General features: G+C 42.4%; 1 protein-coding gene across 3 annotated transcripts in view; it reads left to right on the top strand.

The window, feature by feature from the left end:
- LOC110520368 (ecto-NOX disulfide-thiol exchanger 1-like) overlaps window positions 1-17,500 on the top strand; it is a 116,565-nt gene that overhangs the window by 57,229 nt on the left and 41,836 nt on the right. For 2 of the 3 annotated variants that reach the window (XM_036974888.1, XM_036974890.1), the window contains exons 2-3: window positions 17,096-17,297; window positions 17,404-17,500. The exon at window positions 17,404-17,500 is cut by the window's right edge and continues 74 nt beyond it. In XM_036974888.1, coding sequence (XP_036830783.1) covers window positions 17,288-17,297; window positions 17,404-17,500 — 107 coding nt within the window. In that variant the 5' untranslated portion in view covers window positions 17,096-17,287. Of the gene's footprint in view, window positions 1-17,092; window positions 17,298-17,403 lie in introns of all 3 variants that reach the window. The other variant, XM_036974889.1, reaches the window with a different exon arrangement.

Below are 17,500 nucleotides of genomic sequence, written 5' to 3'. Positions count from 1 at the left end.
GAGTGCAATAGAGATTGCATCATCCGTGGATCCGTTTGGGCGGTATGCAAATTAGAGTGGGTCTAGGGTTTCTGGGATAATGGTGTTGATGTGAGCCATTACCAGCTTTCAAAGCACTTCATGGCTACGGACGTGAGTGCTATGGGTCTGTAGTCATTTAGGCAGGTTGCCTTTGTGTTCTTGGGCACAGGGACTATGGTGGTCTGCTTGAAACGTGTTGGTATTACAGACTCAATCAGGGACATGTTGAAAATGTCAGTGAAGACACCTACCAGTTGGTTAGCACATGCCCGGAGCACACGTCCTGGTAATCCATCTGGCGCCGCTGCCTTGCGTATGTTGACCTGTTTGAAGGTCTTTCTCACGTCGGCTACGGAGAGCGTGATCACACAGTCGTCCGGAACAGCTGATGCTCTTATGCACGCCTCAGTGTTGCTTACCTCGAAGCGAGCATAGAAGTGATTTAGCTCGTCTGGTAGGCTCGTGTCACTGGGCAGCTTGCGGCTGTGCGGTAGTAGAGAGAACAGTCTATGACTGGGGTGGCTGGGGTCTTTGACAAATTTTAGGGCCTTTGTAGTCTGTAATAGTTCTGTAATAGCTCGTCGAAGCCGGTGTAGTATGATTCAATCTTAGCCCTGTACTGACTCTTTGCCTGTTTGATGGTTCGTCGTATGGCATAGCAGGATTTCTTGTAAGCTTCCATTTTAGAGTCCCGCACCTTGAAAGCGGCAGCTCTACCCTTTAGCTCAGTGCGAATGTTGCCTGTAACCCATGGCTTCTGGTTGGGGTATGTACGTACAGTCACTGTGAGGACGACGTCCTCGATGCACTTATTGATAAAGCCAGTGACTGATGTGGTGTATTCCTCAATGTCATCGGAAGAATCCCAGGACATGTTCCAGTCTGTGCTAGCAAAACAGTCTTTTAGTTTAGCATCTGCTTCATCTTACCACTTTTTTATAGATCGAGTCACTGGTGCTTCCTGCTTTAATTTTTGCTTGTAAGCAGGAATCAGGAGGATTGAGTTGTGGACGGATTTACCGAATGGAGGGCGAGGGAGAGCTTTGTATGTTGGTCTGTGTGTGGAGTACAGGTGATCTAGAATGTTTTCCCCCTCTGGTTGCACATTTAACATGTTGATAGAGATTTGGTAGAACTGATTTAAGTTTTCCTGCATTAAAGTCTCCCGACACTAGGAGCACCGCCTCTGGGTGAGTGGTTTCCTGTTTGCTTATTTCCTTACAGCTGACTGAGTGAGGTCTTAGTGCCAGCATCTGTCTGTGGTGGTAAATAAACATCCACAAAAAGTATAGCTGAGAACTCTCTAGGCAAGTAGTGTAGCCTGCAATTTATCACAATATACTCTACTTCAGGCGAGCAAAATCTAGAGACTTCCTCAGATTTCGTGCACCAGCTGTTGTTTACAAATATGCACAGACCCCCAATTCTCACAGTAATGAAGACTGTGAGTAATTCCCCATTATTTGGGTCTCTGTGCTTTTAGTTTGATAATGTTCTATGTTTTTTCCTGATAATTTTACAATCTGTATCAAACCAGTTTGTGGTAATTTTATTTTATATATATTTTTTAAATCAATTTCAGTTGTGCTTCTTTTGCCATTTGTCTGAATATATTGATAAGGTTTTTTACTGCTACTCTAAATTGATGCCTTCTGTGAGAGTATGTGGTATCCAGAAAGATATCGAATGTGTGTTTGGATTTTTTGGTTACTTGTTGTTTTCTGATATTCTTCTGGGCTGTTTTGGGCCCATCTGTATGAATTTCTGAGGTTGTACAGCTTACTGGGCTGTGAATGTGTAGTTGTTTCCATGTCTGTTCTTTGGAGGAACAACGTAATTTGGCTGTGATCAGACAGAGGTGTTAGTGGCTTGACAGTGAATGAGCTGAGAGAGAAAGGGTCAATGTCTGTAATCATATAGTCTAATGTGCTGTGGCCAAGAGGGGAGCAATAGGTGTTTCTGACATTCTATTTCCACCCATACAGACAAACATTCACACATGTACACAGAACTACATGTCTTGTTCAATAGCAGCCCCCCCCTCTCTCTCTCTCTCTCCCTCTCTCTCTCTCCCTGTCTCTGCCTCTCTCTCTCTCTCTCTCTCTCTCTCTCTCTGCCTCTCTCTCTCTCTCTCTCTCTCTCCCTGTCTCTGCCTCTCTCTCTCTCTCTGCCTCTCTCTCTCAAATTCAAATTCAAATTCAAGCTGCTTTATTGGCATGAAAAACATTGTGTCAATATTGCCAAAGCAACAATGTATACAATATACATTGTAACAAAATTGTAAATGATAGCAAATAATAATATAAAATGGTAGTAAATAATAATACAAAAATAAATACAATAAAATGGTAACAGTCACAGTAAACATTAATAATTATAGTAATAACAATAATAGTAATAATAAGTAAGTTACTGTTTACTATGCAGATGTTATTATTCAGTGTCCCTCAGGCTATGGCAGGAAAATACATATTTGGCTGCAAGAGGAGCCATTGCTCCTTCGCCCATGAGTATTCTTAGTTTTTCCTCTGGGTTCAATTTGTAAAAATGTGGAATATATGTAGTCATTTCTGTGAATAATGAATCTCTTTGTGAGGAATATTTATCACAGTAAAGGAGAAAGTGCATCTCTGTCTCTACCTCCCCTGTCATGCAGTGACCACATACACGCTCTTCTTTGGGTAGCCATGTCTTTTTATGTCTGCCGGTTTCTATTGCCAATCGGTGGTCACTCAGCCTGTACTTGGTAAGGATCTGTCTCTGCTTCGTATCTCTGACAGAGTAGAGATAATCAGCCAATTCATATTCTCTGTTTAGGGTCAGATAGCAATTTAGTCGGCTTTGGGATTTTGTTTCGTTTTTCCAGTATTGTAAGTATGATTCCTTTGATTGGTTCATGATTTTGTTTATTGGAATTCTTTCTTTTGAAGCAGTGCTGGTGTCAGCTTGATTGGTGAGGTCCAACACCAGCTGACTGAGAGGGCTCGTTTCTGGGCTCAGCTCTTGGGCTTGAAGTGCTTTAAATTGCAGACTCGAATTTGGACTTGAATTTAGATGTAGCCAAAATTTTAATGATCTTTTCTGTATTTTCATTATTACTGGAAAACGGCCCAATTCTGCCCTACATGCATTAGTTGGTGTATTTCTCTGGACTTGTAGAATTTTCCGACAGAATTCTGCATGTAGGGTTTCAATTGGATGTTTGTCCCACATTTTAAAATCCAGTTTATTGAGTGGCCCCCAAACCTCACTTCCATAAAGTGCTATTGGTAGGATTACACTGTCAAATATTTTAGTCCAAATTCTAATTGGGATGTTGATTTTGAATAATTTCATTTTTATTGCATACATTGCTCTGCGGGCTTTTTCTTTGAGTGCCTTCACTGCCATATTAAAGTTTCCCGATGCAGATATGGTCAGACCAAGGTAGGTGTAATTTTTTGTGTGTTCAATTAAGGTGTTGTTCAGGGTGAATTTACATTTTTGTTTCTGACATCTGGGTTTTTTTTGGAAAATCATGATTTTAGTTTTTTGGAAATTTACTGCCAGGGCCCAATTATGGCAATATTGCTCCAGAATATTAATGTTTTGTTGAAGACCTTCTTTGGTTGGTGATAGAAGTACCAAGTCATCAGCATATAGCAGGTATTTCACCTCTGTGTCAAATAGTGTGAGTCCTGGGGCTGGAGATTGGTCCAACATGTCTGCTAATTCATTGATATAAATGTTGAAAAGATTTGGACTCAAATTGCAGCCTTGTCTCACACCTCGACATTGTGAAAAAAATTCTGTTCTTTGGTTTTTGATTTTTATTGCACACTTATTTTCTGTGTACATACATTTTATTAAGTCATACACCTTACCACCAAGCCCACTTTGTAGAATTTTGTAGAATAGCCCTTCGTGCCAAATCGAATCAAATGCTTTTTTAAAGTCAATAAAGCAAGCAAAGATTTTGCCCTCTTTTTTTTGGTGGACGTGTTTATTAATTAGTGTGTGTAAGGTGTATATATGGTCAGTAGTGCGATGGTTAGGGAGAAAGCCAATTTGACATTTACTTATTACATTTTTTTCTTGAAGAAAGGTTTGAATTCTTGAATTCAAAATGCTACAGAAAATCTTTCCCAAGTTACTGTTGACGCAAATTCCCCTGTAATTATTGGGGTCTGATTTGTCTCCACTTTTGTGGATAGGGGAGATGAGCCCCTGGTTCCAGACATCAGGGAAGCAGCCAGAAGTTAAAACCATGTTGAACAATTTAAGCACAGCATTTTGCAACTCAGGTGTGCTGTTTTTCAGCATTTCATTTCTGATGTTGTCTACACCACAAGCCTTTTTTGATTTAATAGATTTTAGCTTTTCATTTAGTTCTTGTTGGGTTATTGGGTAATCTAATGGATTTTGGTTGTTTTTAATGACTGATTCCAGGATGTTCAATTTTTCTTTAATTTCTAATTGGTTCTGGTTTAAGTCTTTTTGTGGGATGTTTTTGTATAGATTATCAAAGTAAGTTTTCCAAATTCCTACATCTTGTATGGCTAATTCTTGTGGCTTTGTTGTGCTTAAATTGTTCCACATGTCCCAGAACTGATTTTGGTCAATTGCGTTTTCAATTTCATCAAGTGTCTTGTTGGTATAATTCAATTTCTTGCATTTCAGTGTTTGTTTATACTGTTTCAGAGTTTCAAAGTATTCATATCGTAGCTCTGGGTTGTTTTGCTGCTTATGTTTTTTGTTTGACATTTGTCTTAGGTGTTTTCTAATTGTTTTACATTCATTATCAAACCATTTGTCAGAAACATTTTGATTTTTGCTTCTGATGTTGCATTGCTTTGGTTTTCTCAAATTTGCTTTCGATGCTGCTTTTTGGAATATGCAGTTGATGTTTTGGGTAGCTGAATTGACACCATCTTTATTGTTTTGGTACTGTGAGTTATTGAAAAACTGTATAGAGTTCATCATTTCATTTGAGTTCAATGTTTCAATGAATGCCTCTGCACTGTTTGGAGCCCATCTGAACGATTGGTTTATGTTGTAAAGTTTATTGGGCTGTTTTTTTGAATGAATATTGCCGGTTAATTTCTTCAGAAACACGTTGATCTGACTGTGATCTGACAATGGTGTCTGTGGTCTGACAGTGAATGCACTAATGGAGGAGGGGTCAATGTCAGTGATGGCATAATCGACTACACTTGTCCCAAGAGCTGAGCAGTAAGTAAACTGACCTAAAGAGTCCCCTCTGATTCTACCATTAAGCATGTACAGGCCTAAGGCTCGACAGAGATGTACTAACTCTTTTCCATTTTTGTTCAGTATTTGGTCAGGACTGTTTCTATTATTTATAATAGGGCTACTGTACAAGGAGGGGTGTCCAAATATGTGGTGGTTACCTCCCGCATCAGTGTAGTCAGGCTCAGAACCTGTTCTTGCATTGAAATCTCCACAAAGAAGCACTTTACCCTGCGCCTGAAATGTAATGATTTCTGTCTGGAGATTGTCAAAAAACTGATCATCATAATATGATGAATCTGAAGGAGGAGCATAAGCTGCACATATGTATACATCATTGTCACAATAGATTGTACCTTTGTTAAGTTTTAGCCAAATGTGAGTGGTACCTTTTTTCATTTCATTCAGTGCTAAGTCCTGCTTATGCCAAATGATGATTCCACCTGAGTCTCGGCCCCGTTTAACATTTTTATGTTTGATTGATGGTAGTAAACTTTCTCTATAGCCTGAGGGACACTGAGTATCTATGTCTCCACGACACCATGTTTCCAGTAGGATTATGATGTCCTGTCCCTTGATGTTTTTAATCAATTCTGGATTAGTTGTTTTATAACCAAAATGTGAAGAGTATAGGCCCTGGATATTCCAAGAGCTGATAGTTAATGATCTCATTTATAATAAGTGATATTCACTGGTTTGAGTAAAGTACATCGAAAAAAACAAAAAAAATAAAATATGTATATATACATATATATACATACACATATACACACATACATATATATACATACATATATACACATATACATACATATATACATACACATACATATATATATACATATATATATACATACACATACATATATACATACACATACATATACACACATACATACATACATACATACACACACACACACACACATACATACACACACACACACATACATACATACATATATATATACATATATATACACATACACATACATATATATATATATATATATATATACACACATACATGCACATACACATATACACACATACATACATACATACACACACACGCGCACACACACACACACACACACACACACCATTACATATAATAATTATTATAATACCGGTGTCAATACATTTAGGAATATTTGTAAACAAATGAATAAGAATGGAATAAGATTGCATTGTACTTATGTTATGTGCAATCTGCAACCCTGTGTGTTTGTGTGTGTGTGTGTGCGCGTGCGTGCCCGTGTGTGAATTAAAGGGACTGTCTAGCTCAGTAGTCTGCATATTAGTTGCAATAGTTGGCGCACCTCTCCTATCTCTGATTGTTCTAGGGGTCTTCTGCCAGAGGTTACCTCAGCATATGTAGGCTGACGATCTAATTGATACATGGTGTGGACTGCATCATGTGGTCTACTTCCCTGAAGGGCAGTGTTCTGACCGACCCTGGAGTAGTGGTCAGAGCTGTGTTGTGATGGGCTGGGTCTAGTAGAGCTGTGTTGTGATGGGACAGGTCTAGTAGAGCTGTGTTGTGATGGGCCGGGTCTAGTAGAGCTGCGTTGTGATGGGCCGGGTCTAGTAGAGCTGTGTTGTGATGGGCCGGGTCTAGTAGAGCTGTGTTGTGTCTCTCTCTCTCTCTCTCTCTCTCTCTCTCTCTCTCTCTCCCTGTCTCTGCCTCTCTCTCTCTCTCTCTCTCTCTCTCTCTCTGCCTCCCTCTCTCTCTCTCTCTCTCCATCTCTCTCTCTCTCTCTCTTCCTCTCTCTCTCCCTCTCTCTCTCTCTCTCTCTGTCTCTCTCTCTCTCTCTCTCTGACCCCAGTAGCAGGTGTTAATTGCCGGTTGTTGTGCAGAGTAGTGTTTCTATGAGAGGCTGATGCTGCTCTGTTTTAGAGCTAATAATAGACAGGGATAATTGTCAGTAACCTGATCAACTAATAATGGTGCTTAGGCAACATAACACAGCCTACAGCCAACACAAACACATTACAGGAGAAAGGGCTCATAGTTCTCACCCATAGATGTATTGCATCTAGCCTATGTTCTATATACTTCTATCTCAAGGCCATCAGACTGTTAAACAGCCACCACTAACATTGAGTGGCTGCTGCCAACACACTGACTCAACTCCAGCCACTTTAATAATGGGAATTGTTAGTTAGAATTGTTAGTTAGATTACTTGTTGGTTATTACTGCATTGTCGGAACTAGAAGCACAAGCATTTCGCTACACTCGCATTAACATCTGCTAACCATGTGTATGTGACAAATACATTTGATTTGATTTGATATACTATGTAATCACATCTTCTTTGAATTGTAATCATACGTGTACGACAGCATGTTCAGTGTATATTGAATCATATAGTGTTGATATAGGCCCATCGATTTATACAATCTTTCCTCACAAAGCTGAACTGATGGTTTCAATGGGATTAAATGAAGCTTGGCTTTGCTTCTGTGACCATCCTCCACAGAGTGCTCTCTCTATGATCTCTCTCTCTCTCTCTCTCTCTCTCTCTCTCTCTCTCTCTCTCTCTCTCTATGATCTCTCTCTCTGCTCTCTGCTCTCTCTCTCTCTCTCCCTGTCTCTTTTTCTGCTCTCTCTCTCTCTCTATGATCTCTCTCTCTCTCTCTCTCTCTCTCTCTCTCTCTCTCTATGATCTCTCTCTCTCTCTCTCTATGATCTCTCTCTCTCTCTCTCTGCTCTCTTTCTCTCTCTCTCTGCTCTCTCTCTCTCTCTCTCTCTGCTCTCTGCCTCTCTTTTTCTTCTCTCTCTGCTCTCTGCCTCTCTTTTTCTTCTCTCTCTGCTCTCTGCCTCTCTTTTTCTTCTCTCTCTGCTCTCTGCCTCTCTTTTTCTTCTCTCTCTGCCTCTCTTTTTCTTCTCTCTCTGCTCTCTGCTCTCTCTCTCTTTCTGCTCTCTGCTCTCTCTCTCTCTCTCTCTCTCCCTCTCCCTCTCTCTCTCTCCCTCTCTTTTTCTGTTCTCTCTCTCTCTCTCTCTCTCTCTCTCTCCCTGTCTCTCTTTTTCTGCTCTCTCTCTCTCTTTCTGTTTCTGCTCTCTGCTCTCTCTATGCCTCTATTTTTCTGCTCTCTGCTCTCTCTCGCTCTCTTTTCCTGCTCTCTGCTCTCTCTCCCTCTCCGCCTCTCTCTTTTTCTGCTCTCTGCTCTCTGCTCTCTGCTCCCTCTCCGCCTCTCTCTTTTTCTGCTCTCTGCTCTCTGCTCTCTGCTCTCTGCTCTCTCTCCCTCTCCGCCTCTCTCTTTTTCTGCTCTCTGCTCTCTGCTCTCTCTCCGCCTCTCTCTTTTTCTGCTCTCTGCTCTCTGCTCTCTCTCCGCCTCTCTCTTTTTCTGCTCTCTGCTCTCTCTCTCTCTCCGCCTCTCTCTTTTTCTGCTCTCTGCTCTCTCTCTCTCCGCCTCTCTCTTTCTTTGCTCTCTGCTCTCTCTCTCTTTCTCTCTCGTTATGGTTAATGGTGCTTTTCTAAAGTCTTTATTAGAGGTAATTTGCTGTGAGTAGTGATTGATGTCCCAACTGCTAAAGGGAGGACTGTCAGTCCTAAAAGAGTTTCCTATAGAAGACAAGTATGTCAATATAGTAGGGCTTTTTGTTTGAATACCAATTTCTTTGTGTAGAAAGGTCTGTTTGAACGTAGAGCAGCAGCTTTCCTAGCATGGCTTTATACGTTGACATTTGAGTCATTTAGCAGACACTCTTATCCAGAGCGATTTACAGGAGCAATAAGGGTTAAGTGCCTTGATCAATGGCACATCGGCAGATTTTTCACCTAGTTGGCTTGGGGATTCGAACAAGCAACCTTTCTATTACTGGCTCTTAACCACTAGGCTACCTGCTGCCTATGAACTAACCTAACAGAGAGTTACTTTACTGCACAATGTATTATGTAGACTTCTGAGCTGAGAGTTAATGTGAGCTAATATAAAGTTTGTATATAGGACAGATCTGATGTAAGAGTGTGTATTTAGGAGAGATCTGATATAAGAGTGTGTATATGGGAGAGATCTGATATAAGAGTGTGTATATGGGAGAGATCTGATATAAGAGTGTGTATATGGGAGAGATCTGATATAAGAGTGCGTATATGGGAGAGATCTGATATAAGAGTGTGTATATGGGAGAGATCTGATAAAAGAGTGTGTATATGGGAGAGATCTGTTATAAGAGTGTGTATATGGGAGAGATCTGATATAAGAGTGTGTATATGGGAGAGATCTGATAAAAGAGTGTGTATATGGGAGAGATCTGTTATAAGAGTGTGTATATGGGAGAGATCTGATATAAGAGTGTGTATATGGGAGAGATCTGATATAAGAGTGTGTATATGGGAGAGATTTGATATAAGTGTGTGTATATAGGAGAGATCTGATATAAGAGTGTGTATATGGGAGAGATCTGATATAAGAGTGTGTATTTAGGAGAGATCTGATGTAAGAGTGTGTAAGCACAAGCATTTCGCTACACTCGCATTAACATCTGCTAACCATGTGTATGTGACAAATACATTTGATTTGATTTGATATACTATGTAATCACATCTTCTTTGAATTGTAATCATACGTGTACGACAGCATGTTCAGTGTATATTGAATCATATAGTGTTGATATAGGCCCATCGATTTATACAATCTTTCCTCACAAAGCTGAACTGATGGTTTCAATGGGATTAAATGAAGCTTGGCTTTGCTTCTGTGACCATCCTCCACAGAGTGCTCTCTCTATGATCTCTCTCTCTCTCTCTCTCTCTCTCTCTCTCTCTCTCTCTCTCTCTCTCTCTCTCTATGATCTCTCTCTCTGCTCTCTGCTCTCTGCTCTCTCTCTCTCTCTCCCTGTCTCTTTTTCTGCTCTCTCTCTCTCTCTATGATCTCTCTCTCTCTCTCTCTCTCTCTCTCTATGATCTCTCTCTCTCTCTCTCTATGATCTCTCTCTCTCTCTCTCTGCTCTCTTTCTCTCTCTCTCTGCTCTCTCTCTCTCTCTCTCTCTGCTCTCTGCCTCTCTTTTTCTTCTCTCTCTGCTCTCTGCCTCTCTTTTTCTTCTCTCTCTGCTCTCTGCCTCTCTTTTTCTTCTCTCTCTGCTCTCTGCCTCTCTTTTTCTTCTCTCTCTGCCTCTCTTTTTCTTCTCTCTCTGCTCTCTGCCTCTCTTTTTCTTCTCTCTCTGCCTCTCTTTTTCTGCTCTCTGCTCTCTCTCTCTTTCTGCTCTCTGCTCTCTCTCTCTCTCTCTCTCTCCCTCTCCCTCTCTCTCTCTCCCTCTCTTTTTCTGTTCTCTCTCTCTCTCTCTCTCTCTCTCTCTCCCTGTCTCTCTTTTTCTGCTCTCTCTCTCTCTTTCTGTTTCTGCTCTCTGCTCTCTCTATGCCTCTATTTTTCTGCTCTCTGCTCTCTCTCTCTCTCTTTTCCTGCTCTCTGCTCTCTCTCCCTCTCCGCCTCTCTCTTTTTCTGCTCTCTGCTCTCTGCTCTCTGCTCTCTGCTCCCTCTCCGCCTCTCTCTTTTTCTGCTCTCTGCTCTCTGCTCTCTGCTCTCTGCTCTCTCTCCCTCTCCGCCTCTCTCTTTTTCTGCTCTCTGCTCTCTGCTCTCTCTCCGCCTCTCTCTTTTTCTGCTCTCTGCTCTCTGCTCTCTCTCCGCCTCTCTCTTTTTCTGCTCTCTGCTCTCTCTCTCTCTCCGCCTCTCTCTTTTTCTGCTCTCTGCTCTCTCTCTCTCCGCCTCTCTCTTTCTTTGCTCTCTGCTCTCTCTCTCTTTCTCTCTCGTTATGGTTAATGGTGCTTTTCTAAAGTCTTTATTAGAGGTAATTTGCTGTGAGTAGTGATTGATGTCCCAACTGCTAAAGGGAGGACTGTCAGTCCTAAAAGAGTTTCCTATAGAAGACAAGTATGTCAATATAGTAGGGCTTTTTGTTTGAATACCAATTTCTTTGTGTAGAAAGGTCTGTTTGAACGTAGAGCAGCAGCTTTCCTAGCATGGCTTTATACGTTGACATTTGAGTCATTTAGCAGACACTCTTATCCAGAGCGATTTACAGGAGCAATAAGGGTTAAGTGCCTTGATCAATGGCACATCGGCAGATTTTTCACCTAGTTGGCTTGGGGATTCGAACAAGCAACCTTTCTATTACTGGCTCTTAACCACTAGGCTACCTGCTGCCTATGAACTAACCTAACAGAGAGTTACTTTACTGCACAATGTATTATGTAGACTTCTGAGCTGAGAGTTAATGTGAGCTAATATAAAGTTTGTATATAGGACAGATCTGATGTAAGAGTGTGTATTTAGGAGAGATCTGATATAAGAGTGTGTATATGGGAGAGATCTGATATAAGAGTGTGTATATGGGAGAGATCTGATATAAGAGTGTGTATATGGGAGAGATCTGATATAAGAGTGCGTATATGGGAGAGATCTGATATAAGAGTGTGTATATGGGAGAGATCTGATAAAAGAGTGTGTATATGGGAGAGATCTGTTATAAGAGTGTGTATATGGGAGAGATCTGATATAAGAGTGTGTATATGGGAGAGATCTGATAAAAGAGTGTGTATATGGGAGAGATCTGTTATAAGAGTGTGTATATGGGAGAGATCTGATATAAGAGTGTGTATATGGGAGAGATCTGATATAAGAGTGTGTATATGGGAGAGATTTGATATAAGTGTGTGTATATAGGAGAGATCTGATATAAGAGTGTGTATATGGGAGAGATCTGATATAAGAGTGTGTATTTAGGAGAGATCTGATGTAAGAGTGTGTAAGCACAGGAATGTTCCCTCTCACACTGTCTGTGCATCCTGAGTGTGTTATTCTGTTTAATTAATATATGTATGATGCATTATGAACCCCTCATAGACAGTGTTAAAGCGATAACATGATATGCACTGGGGTCAATAAAATATTGAACTGCTGAAATTGGTATTTGAGAGGGCAGATAATCATACTTTGGCATGTGAGATATCTGTGTTGCAGTGGGGTGTGAGATATCTGTGTTGCAGTGGGGAGTGAGATATCTGTGTTGCAGTGGGGTGTGAGATATCTTGAGATATCTGTGTTGCAGTGGGGAGTGAGATATCTGTGTTGCAGTGGGGAGTGAGATATCTGTGTTGCAGTGGGGAGTGAGATATCTGTGTTGCAGTGGGGAGTGAGATATCTGTGTTGCAGTGGGGAGTGAGATATCTGTGTTGCAGTGGGGAGTGAGATATCTGTGTTGCAGTGGGATGTGAGATATCTGTGTTGCAGTGGGGTGTGTGATATCTGTGTTGCAGTGGGATGTGAGATATCTGTGTTGCAGTGGGGAGTGAGATATCTGTGTTGCAGTGGGGAGTGAGATATCTGTGTTGCAGTGGGATGTGAGATATCTGTGTTGCAGTGGGGTGTGAGATATCTGTGTTGCAGTGGGGTGTGAGATATCTGTGTTGCAGTGGGGTGTGAGATATCTGTGTTGCAGTGGGGAGTGAGATATCTGTGTTGCAGTGGGGAGTGAGATATCTGTGTTGCAGTGGGATGTGAGATATCTGTGTTGCAGTGGGGTGTGAGATATCTGTGTTGCAGTGGGGTGTGAGATATCTGTGTTGCAGTGGGGTGTGAGATATCTGTGTTGCAGTGGGGTGTGAGATTTTTTCTGTGTGTTGCAGTGGGGTGTGAGATATTTTGTGTGTGTTGCAGTGGGGTGTGAGATATTTTGTGTGTGTTGCAGTGGGGTGTGAGATATTTTGTGTGTGTTGCAGTGGGGTGTGAGATATTTTGTGTGTGTTGCAGTGGGGTGTGAGATATTTTGTGTGTGTTGCAGTGGGGAGTGAGATATTTTGTGTGTGTTGCAGTGGGGAGTGAGATATTTTGTGTGTGTTGCAGTGGGGTGTGAGATATTTTGTGTGTGTTGCAGTGGGATGTGAGATATTTTGTGTGTGTTTCAGTGGGGTGTGAGATATTTTGTGTGTGTTGCAGTGGGGTGTGAGATATTTTGTGTGTGTTGCAGTGGGGAGTGAGATATTTTGTGTGTGTTGCAGTGGGGTGTGAGATATTTTGTGTGTGTTGCAGTGGGGTGTGAGATATTTTGTGTGTGTTGCAGTGGGGTGTGAGATATTTTGTGTGTGTTGCAGTGGGGTGTGAGATATTTTGTGTGTGTTGCAGTGGGGTGTGAGATATTTTGTGTGTGTTGCAGTGGGGTGTGAGATATTTTGTGCGTGTTGCAGTGGGATGTGAGATATTTTTTCTCCAAGAAATGTGTCAATGTAAATGAAAAATGTTCAAATGTTGAAGTCGATGGTTAAGAACCCTTTTCTCTGACATTTTTGACAAACTGCCAAAGATAGCAAAGGGATGTTTGGAATCTTCCCTGACATATGGAATCACTGGAGAATTTAGCAGGGCACATATGGGAACCTCTGACTTCTGTGGAATCAAATCTATTTGAAACAAGTGAGAAGCTTATAACTCTAATGTTGGTTTCTGAATGTTATTTTATTCTTAATGTAGACATCCTGCGTAACATTTGGTACTGACATGCACCGGACACATATGTGGAGCACATTGAGATCTTCTCTCCCGTTCAGGGCTACAGATGTAGGATCTTAATTTGAGCCAGTTTGCTACAGCAGGAATATAATCCTGCAGCAACAGAAAATGTGAATTATTACGTAGATTATAATTAATAGACATTTTTGTAGGCGCTGATACATTTTTCTTAAGGGAAAATAAAGTCTGACATTTTTAAGTGAAAATTACAAACTTCAGAAGCCTTTTAAAGCCTCAAATACACTTCACGTTTAACATGTCCTGTTCTCCTGCAATAGCACACTGTCCTGTTACTAACATTTATCTAGGGTTAATCGCTCCTATCCATACTAGCGTCCTAGTTAGGATGCGTGCCCAATACATGGATTCATTCTATGTAGTATGCAACATTGAGCTTGGAACAGAGCCGACCCCTCTCCTGGAAATGTTGACCTGCAACATTTTTCCCTGTCCTCCATGTTTGTGTTCAGTGTGTGTGGTTGTGTATCTGGTGTGTGTGTGTCTGTGCACAGCGGTTCTAAGTCTGAGCGTTGCTGCATCTGCTTGTGAAAGATTCAGGGTTTTCAAGTGAGCTCCTGAATGTTGAAGAGGACACGTGTTCTGTTGTGAATATTTAATGCTGTGTGAAAGTGAGCCATGGGTATCTACGGACGACCACGAGAGAGAAGGGAAGGAGAGAGAGGAGGAGAGGAGGACGATGAGAGATCAGAGGGAGAGAAAGGGTTAGGGAATGAGGGAGAGGGAGGGTGTACAAAAATAACAGGGATTTGGGATGGAAAGAGGAGGTGGAGGAGTGTACAGAGAGGGAGAGGAGAGGAGAGGAGGTGGAGGAGTGTACAGAGAGGGAGAGGAGAGGAGGTGGAGGAGTGTACAGAGAGGGAGAGGAGAGGAGGTGGAGGAGTGTACAGAGAGGGAGAGGAGAGGAGGTGGAGGAGTGTACAGAGAGGGAGAGGAGAGGTTTAGCTGAGAGAAGGGGGAAGGAATAAAGGGAGCAAAGAAGAAATTTGACACAGAGAGAGGGGGATGATGGAGAGGGGGGAAGAGAAACAGTCTTGTCACTTGTCAGGGGGGTAAGCTGTTCAATCAAACTGCAGTGAAAACAGGGCGGAGAGGCGAGAGAGAACAGGAACAGAGGGAGAGGGGAAGAGAGAGGAGAGGTATATATTTATGTTTGTGATGCTACATTACCTCACTACTCAGCATCATGCTGGTACCACCTGGAGAAATAGACAAATAATGAGAGAGAGAGAGAGAGAGAGAGAGAGAGAGAGAGAGAGAAGGAGAGAAAGAGCCGAAGGACAGACAGTGGAGGATAAAATATTGCCTAGTGTTTGTGTTTGACAGTAAAGTAGATGTTGTCTACTGTGCCCCGTTGGATACATGATTGACTTTGGATAGGAACAGCATACCAAATGGAGGTGTCTGTGTATAAAGCTGTTCAGCGTAGTTAGGCTCTGGAGTGGAATGATGCTTCTAAAAGCTCAGAGTCACAACGATGACATAGTCCTCATACTGAACATGACTGGAGCTACTGTTATAAGATATTGTATGGGACTGTCCTCAAAGGGGCTTGTTTTCGCAATCCTGAAATTCATCAACCTCCCTTGTTGGCCTGATTGTAATAAAATGTCCACTGTGTGTTTCTGTGTGTCATTATTATTCCTAGTGCAGCGCAGTGTTCATAATGTGTTTGTGATGACAACAGTGACAGGTCCTATCAGCCTAAAGACACAGGAATGTGTTGACATACAACAAGAAACTCTAAAGATAACTGTATTTGTCAGCCAAGTGGGAATAAAAGTTTCAGACATGGGCCTCGCTCCAAAACCCACAGAACTGAAGATATCCCAGAGCTATTTAAAGGAAGGAAAACTGTTGTTAATGAAAAACTATTAATATGATTGTATCTTAGTTACGGCTGGGTGGTGTAGCGGCTGACTTGATTTCCTGGTGTCAGAGTTGAATAATGATGATTACTGCGGGGTGGTCTGAGACGACGGAGGAGGCGTGACAGGAATACAGATCACACTGCAGCTAACTACAGTCCCTTAATAAACTATAAACAACAATGACACAAAAGAAAAATATGGAATTGGAGCAAATGCATGCTTCCTCACAACACATATTGAATACACCATACCGGTAGCCTTTCCTCAAAAAATGAACAGTGGATATTTGGATTGAATAGAATCGTCTATAGGGTCCTGTGTTCATTGACTTACAGTAGAGTGTCACAATCAGGGATCGATCAGAATTCTGACACATTTCACAGGGAAATGGGACTTTTCTTAGAACAACCATTGATTGAGTTAGGGGTTAAAGGTCAGCCCATAAGAAATTTGACAGAATGCAGGAAGACATGTTGTCACGGCAACTGAGTGCCTGGTCAGCTGTGTCTTGTTTGGAGGTATTTGTGTGTGTATGTCTGACAGAGCGGGAGAGAGAGAGAGAAAGAGAGAGAGTTGGAGGGAAAAAAGGGCAGAGAAAGGGAGCGAATGAGAGAGAGTGGGAGGGAGAGGGGGAGAGGGGGAGAGGGAGAGAGAGGGGAAGAGGGAGGGAGAGAGAGAGAGAGAGAGATGAGAGAAAGAGTGGGAGGGAGAGAGGGAGAGAGTGAGAGAGAGGGAGAGAGAGAGGGGGGGTGCTATTGAACAAGACATGTAGTTCTGTGTACATGTGTGAATGTTTGTCTGTATGGGAATAGGATGTCAGTAACATTGTCTTGCTGATTGCGGTGTAATTAGGTGGGAGGGTTAGTGGTTAATGGTCAGATGACTGACTCACCCCATAAGACATTTGACAGAAAGCAGGAAGATGTGTTGTCACGGAAACTGAGAGAGAGAGAGAGAGAGAGAGAGAGAGAGAGAGAGAGAGAGAGGCAGGGAGAGAGCAGGCATGAGCGGGAAAGAGCGAAAGAGGAAGAGAGATGGAGAGAGAGCGAGAGAGAGAGAGAGAGATAGAAGGAGAAAAAGTGGAAGAGAAAATGGGAGAGTGGTAGGGAGCGATAAAGAAAGAAAGAGGGAGAAAGAGGGAGAGAGAGAGGGAGAGGGAGAGGGAGAGAGGGAGGGAGAGAGAGAGAGAGAGAGAGAGAGAGAGAGAGAGAGAGAGAGAGAGAGAGAGAGAGAGAGAGAGAGAGAGAGGGGAGGGCTGCTATTGAACCAGACATGTAGTTCTGTGTACATGTGTGAATGTTTGTCTGTATGGGTGGAAATAGGACTTCATTAACAATGTCTTGCTGATTGTATTGTGCTAAAGCTGCATCTGCAACCATTTGATTGTAAAACATTGATTCAAGTTGCACAACTGCTCTGTTCTTCTTTCCCACCGGTTTAGCAGAGGGGAGATGGGATCCTATCGATAACTGAGTACTTCAGCCCTCCATTCAACTGTTCTTCTCCTCATCCCTCCATCCTGTCCTGTCCTGGTCCGGTGTGGTCCGGTGTGGTCCGGTGTGCAGCCTGAGGGAGCTGTGGTTCTGATGAGAGCTCTGGAAGGTAAAGCCAGAGAGAGGAGCACAGAGGACCTGGTATGACCAGCGGTACGTACTATAATACTGGCTACTCCACCTTCACTAATATGTTAACTATAGCTCTGGTCTCTTCTCCTTCCTCCTCTAACGTTCTTGTTTCTCCTGTCCCTTGTAGCAGCAGATGGTGTAGGGAGCCTGGGGAGCCTGGGGAGCCTGGGGAGCCTGGGGGTGGAGCATCACCCCAGTGTCCATGACCACGTGGTGAACGACCA

This window comes from Oncorhynchus mykiss, chromosome 3 (genome assembly GCF_013265735.2).
Source record: "Oncorhynchus mykiss isolate Arlee chromosome 3, USDA_OmykA_1.1, whole genome shotgun sequence".
Taxonomy (NCBI): domain Eukaryota; kingdom Metazoa; phylum Chordata; class Actinopteri; order Salmoniformes; family Salmonidae; genus Oncorhynchus; species Oncorhynchus mykiss.
This window is presented reverse-complemented; position numbering and strand designations above follow the sequence as displayed.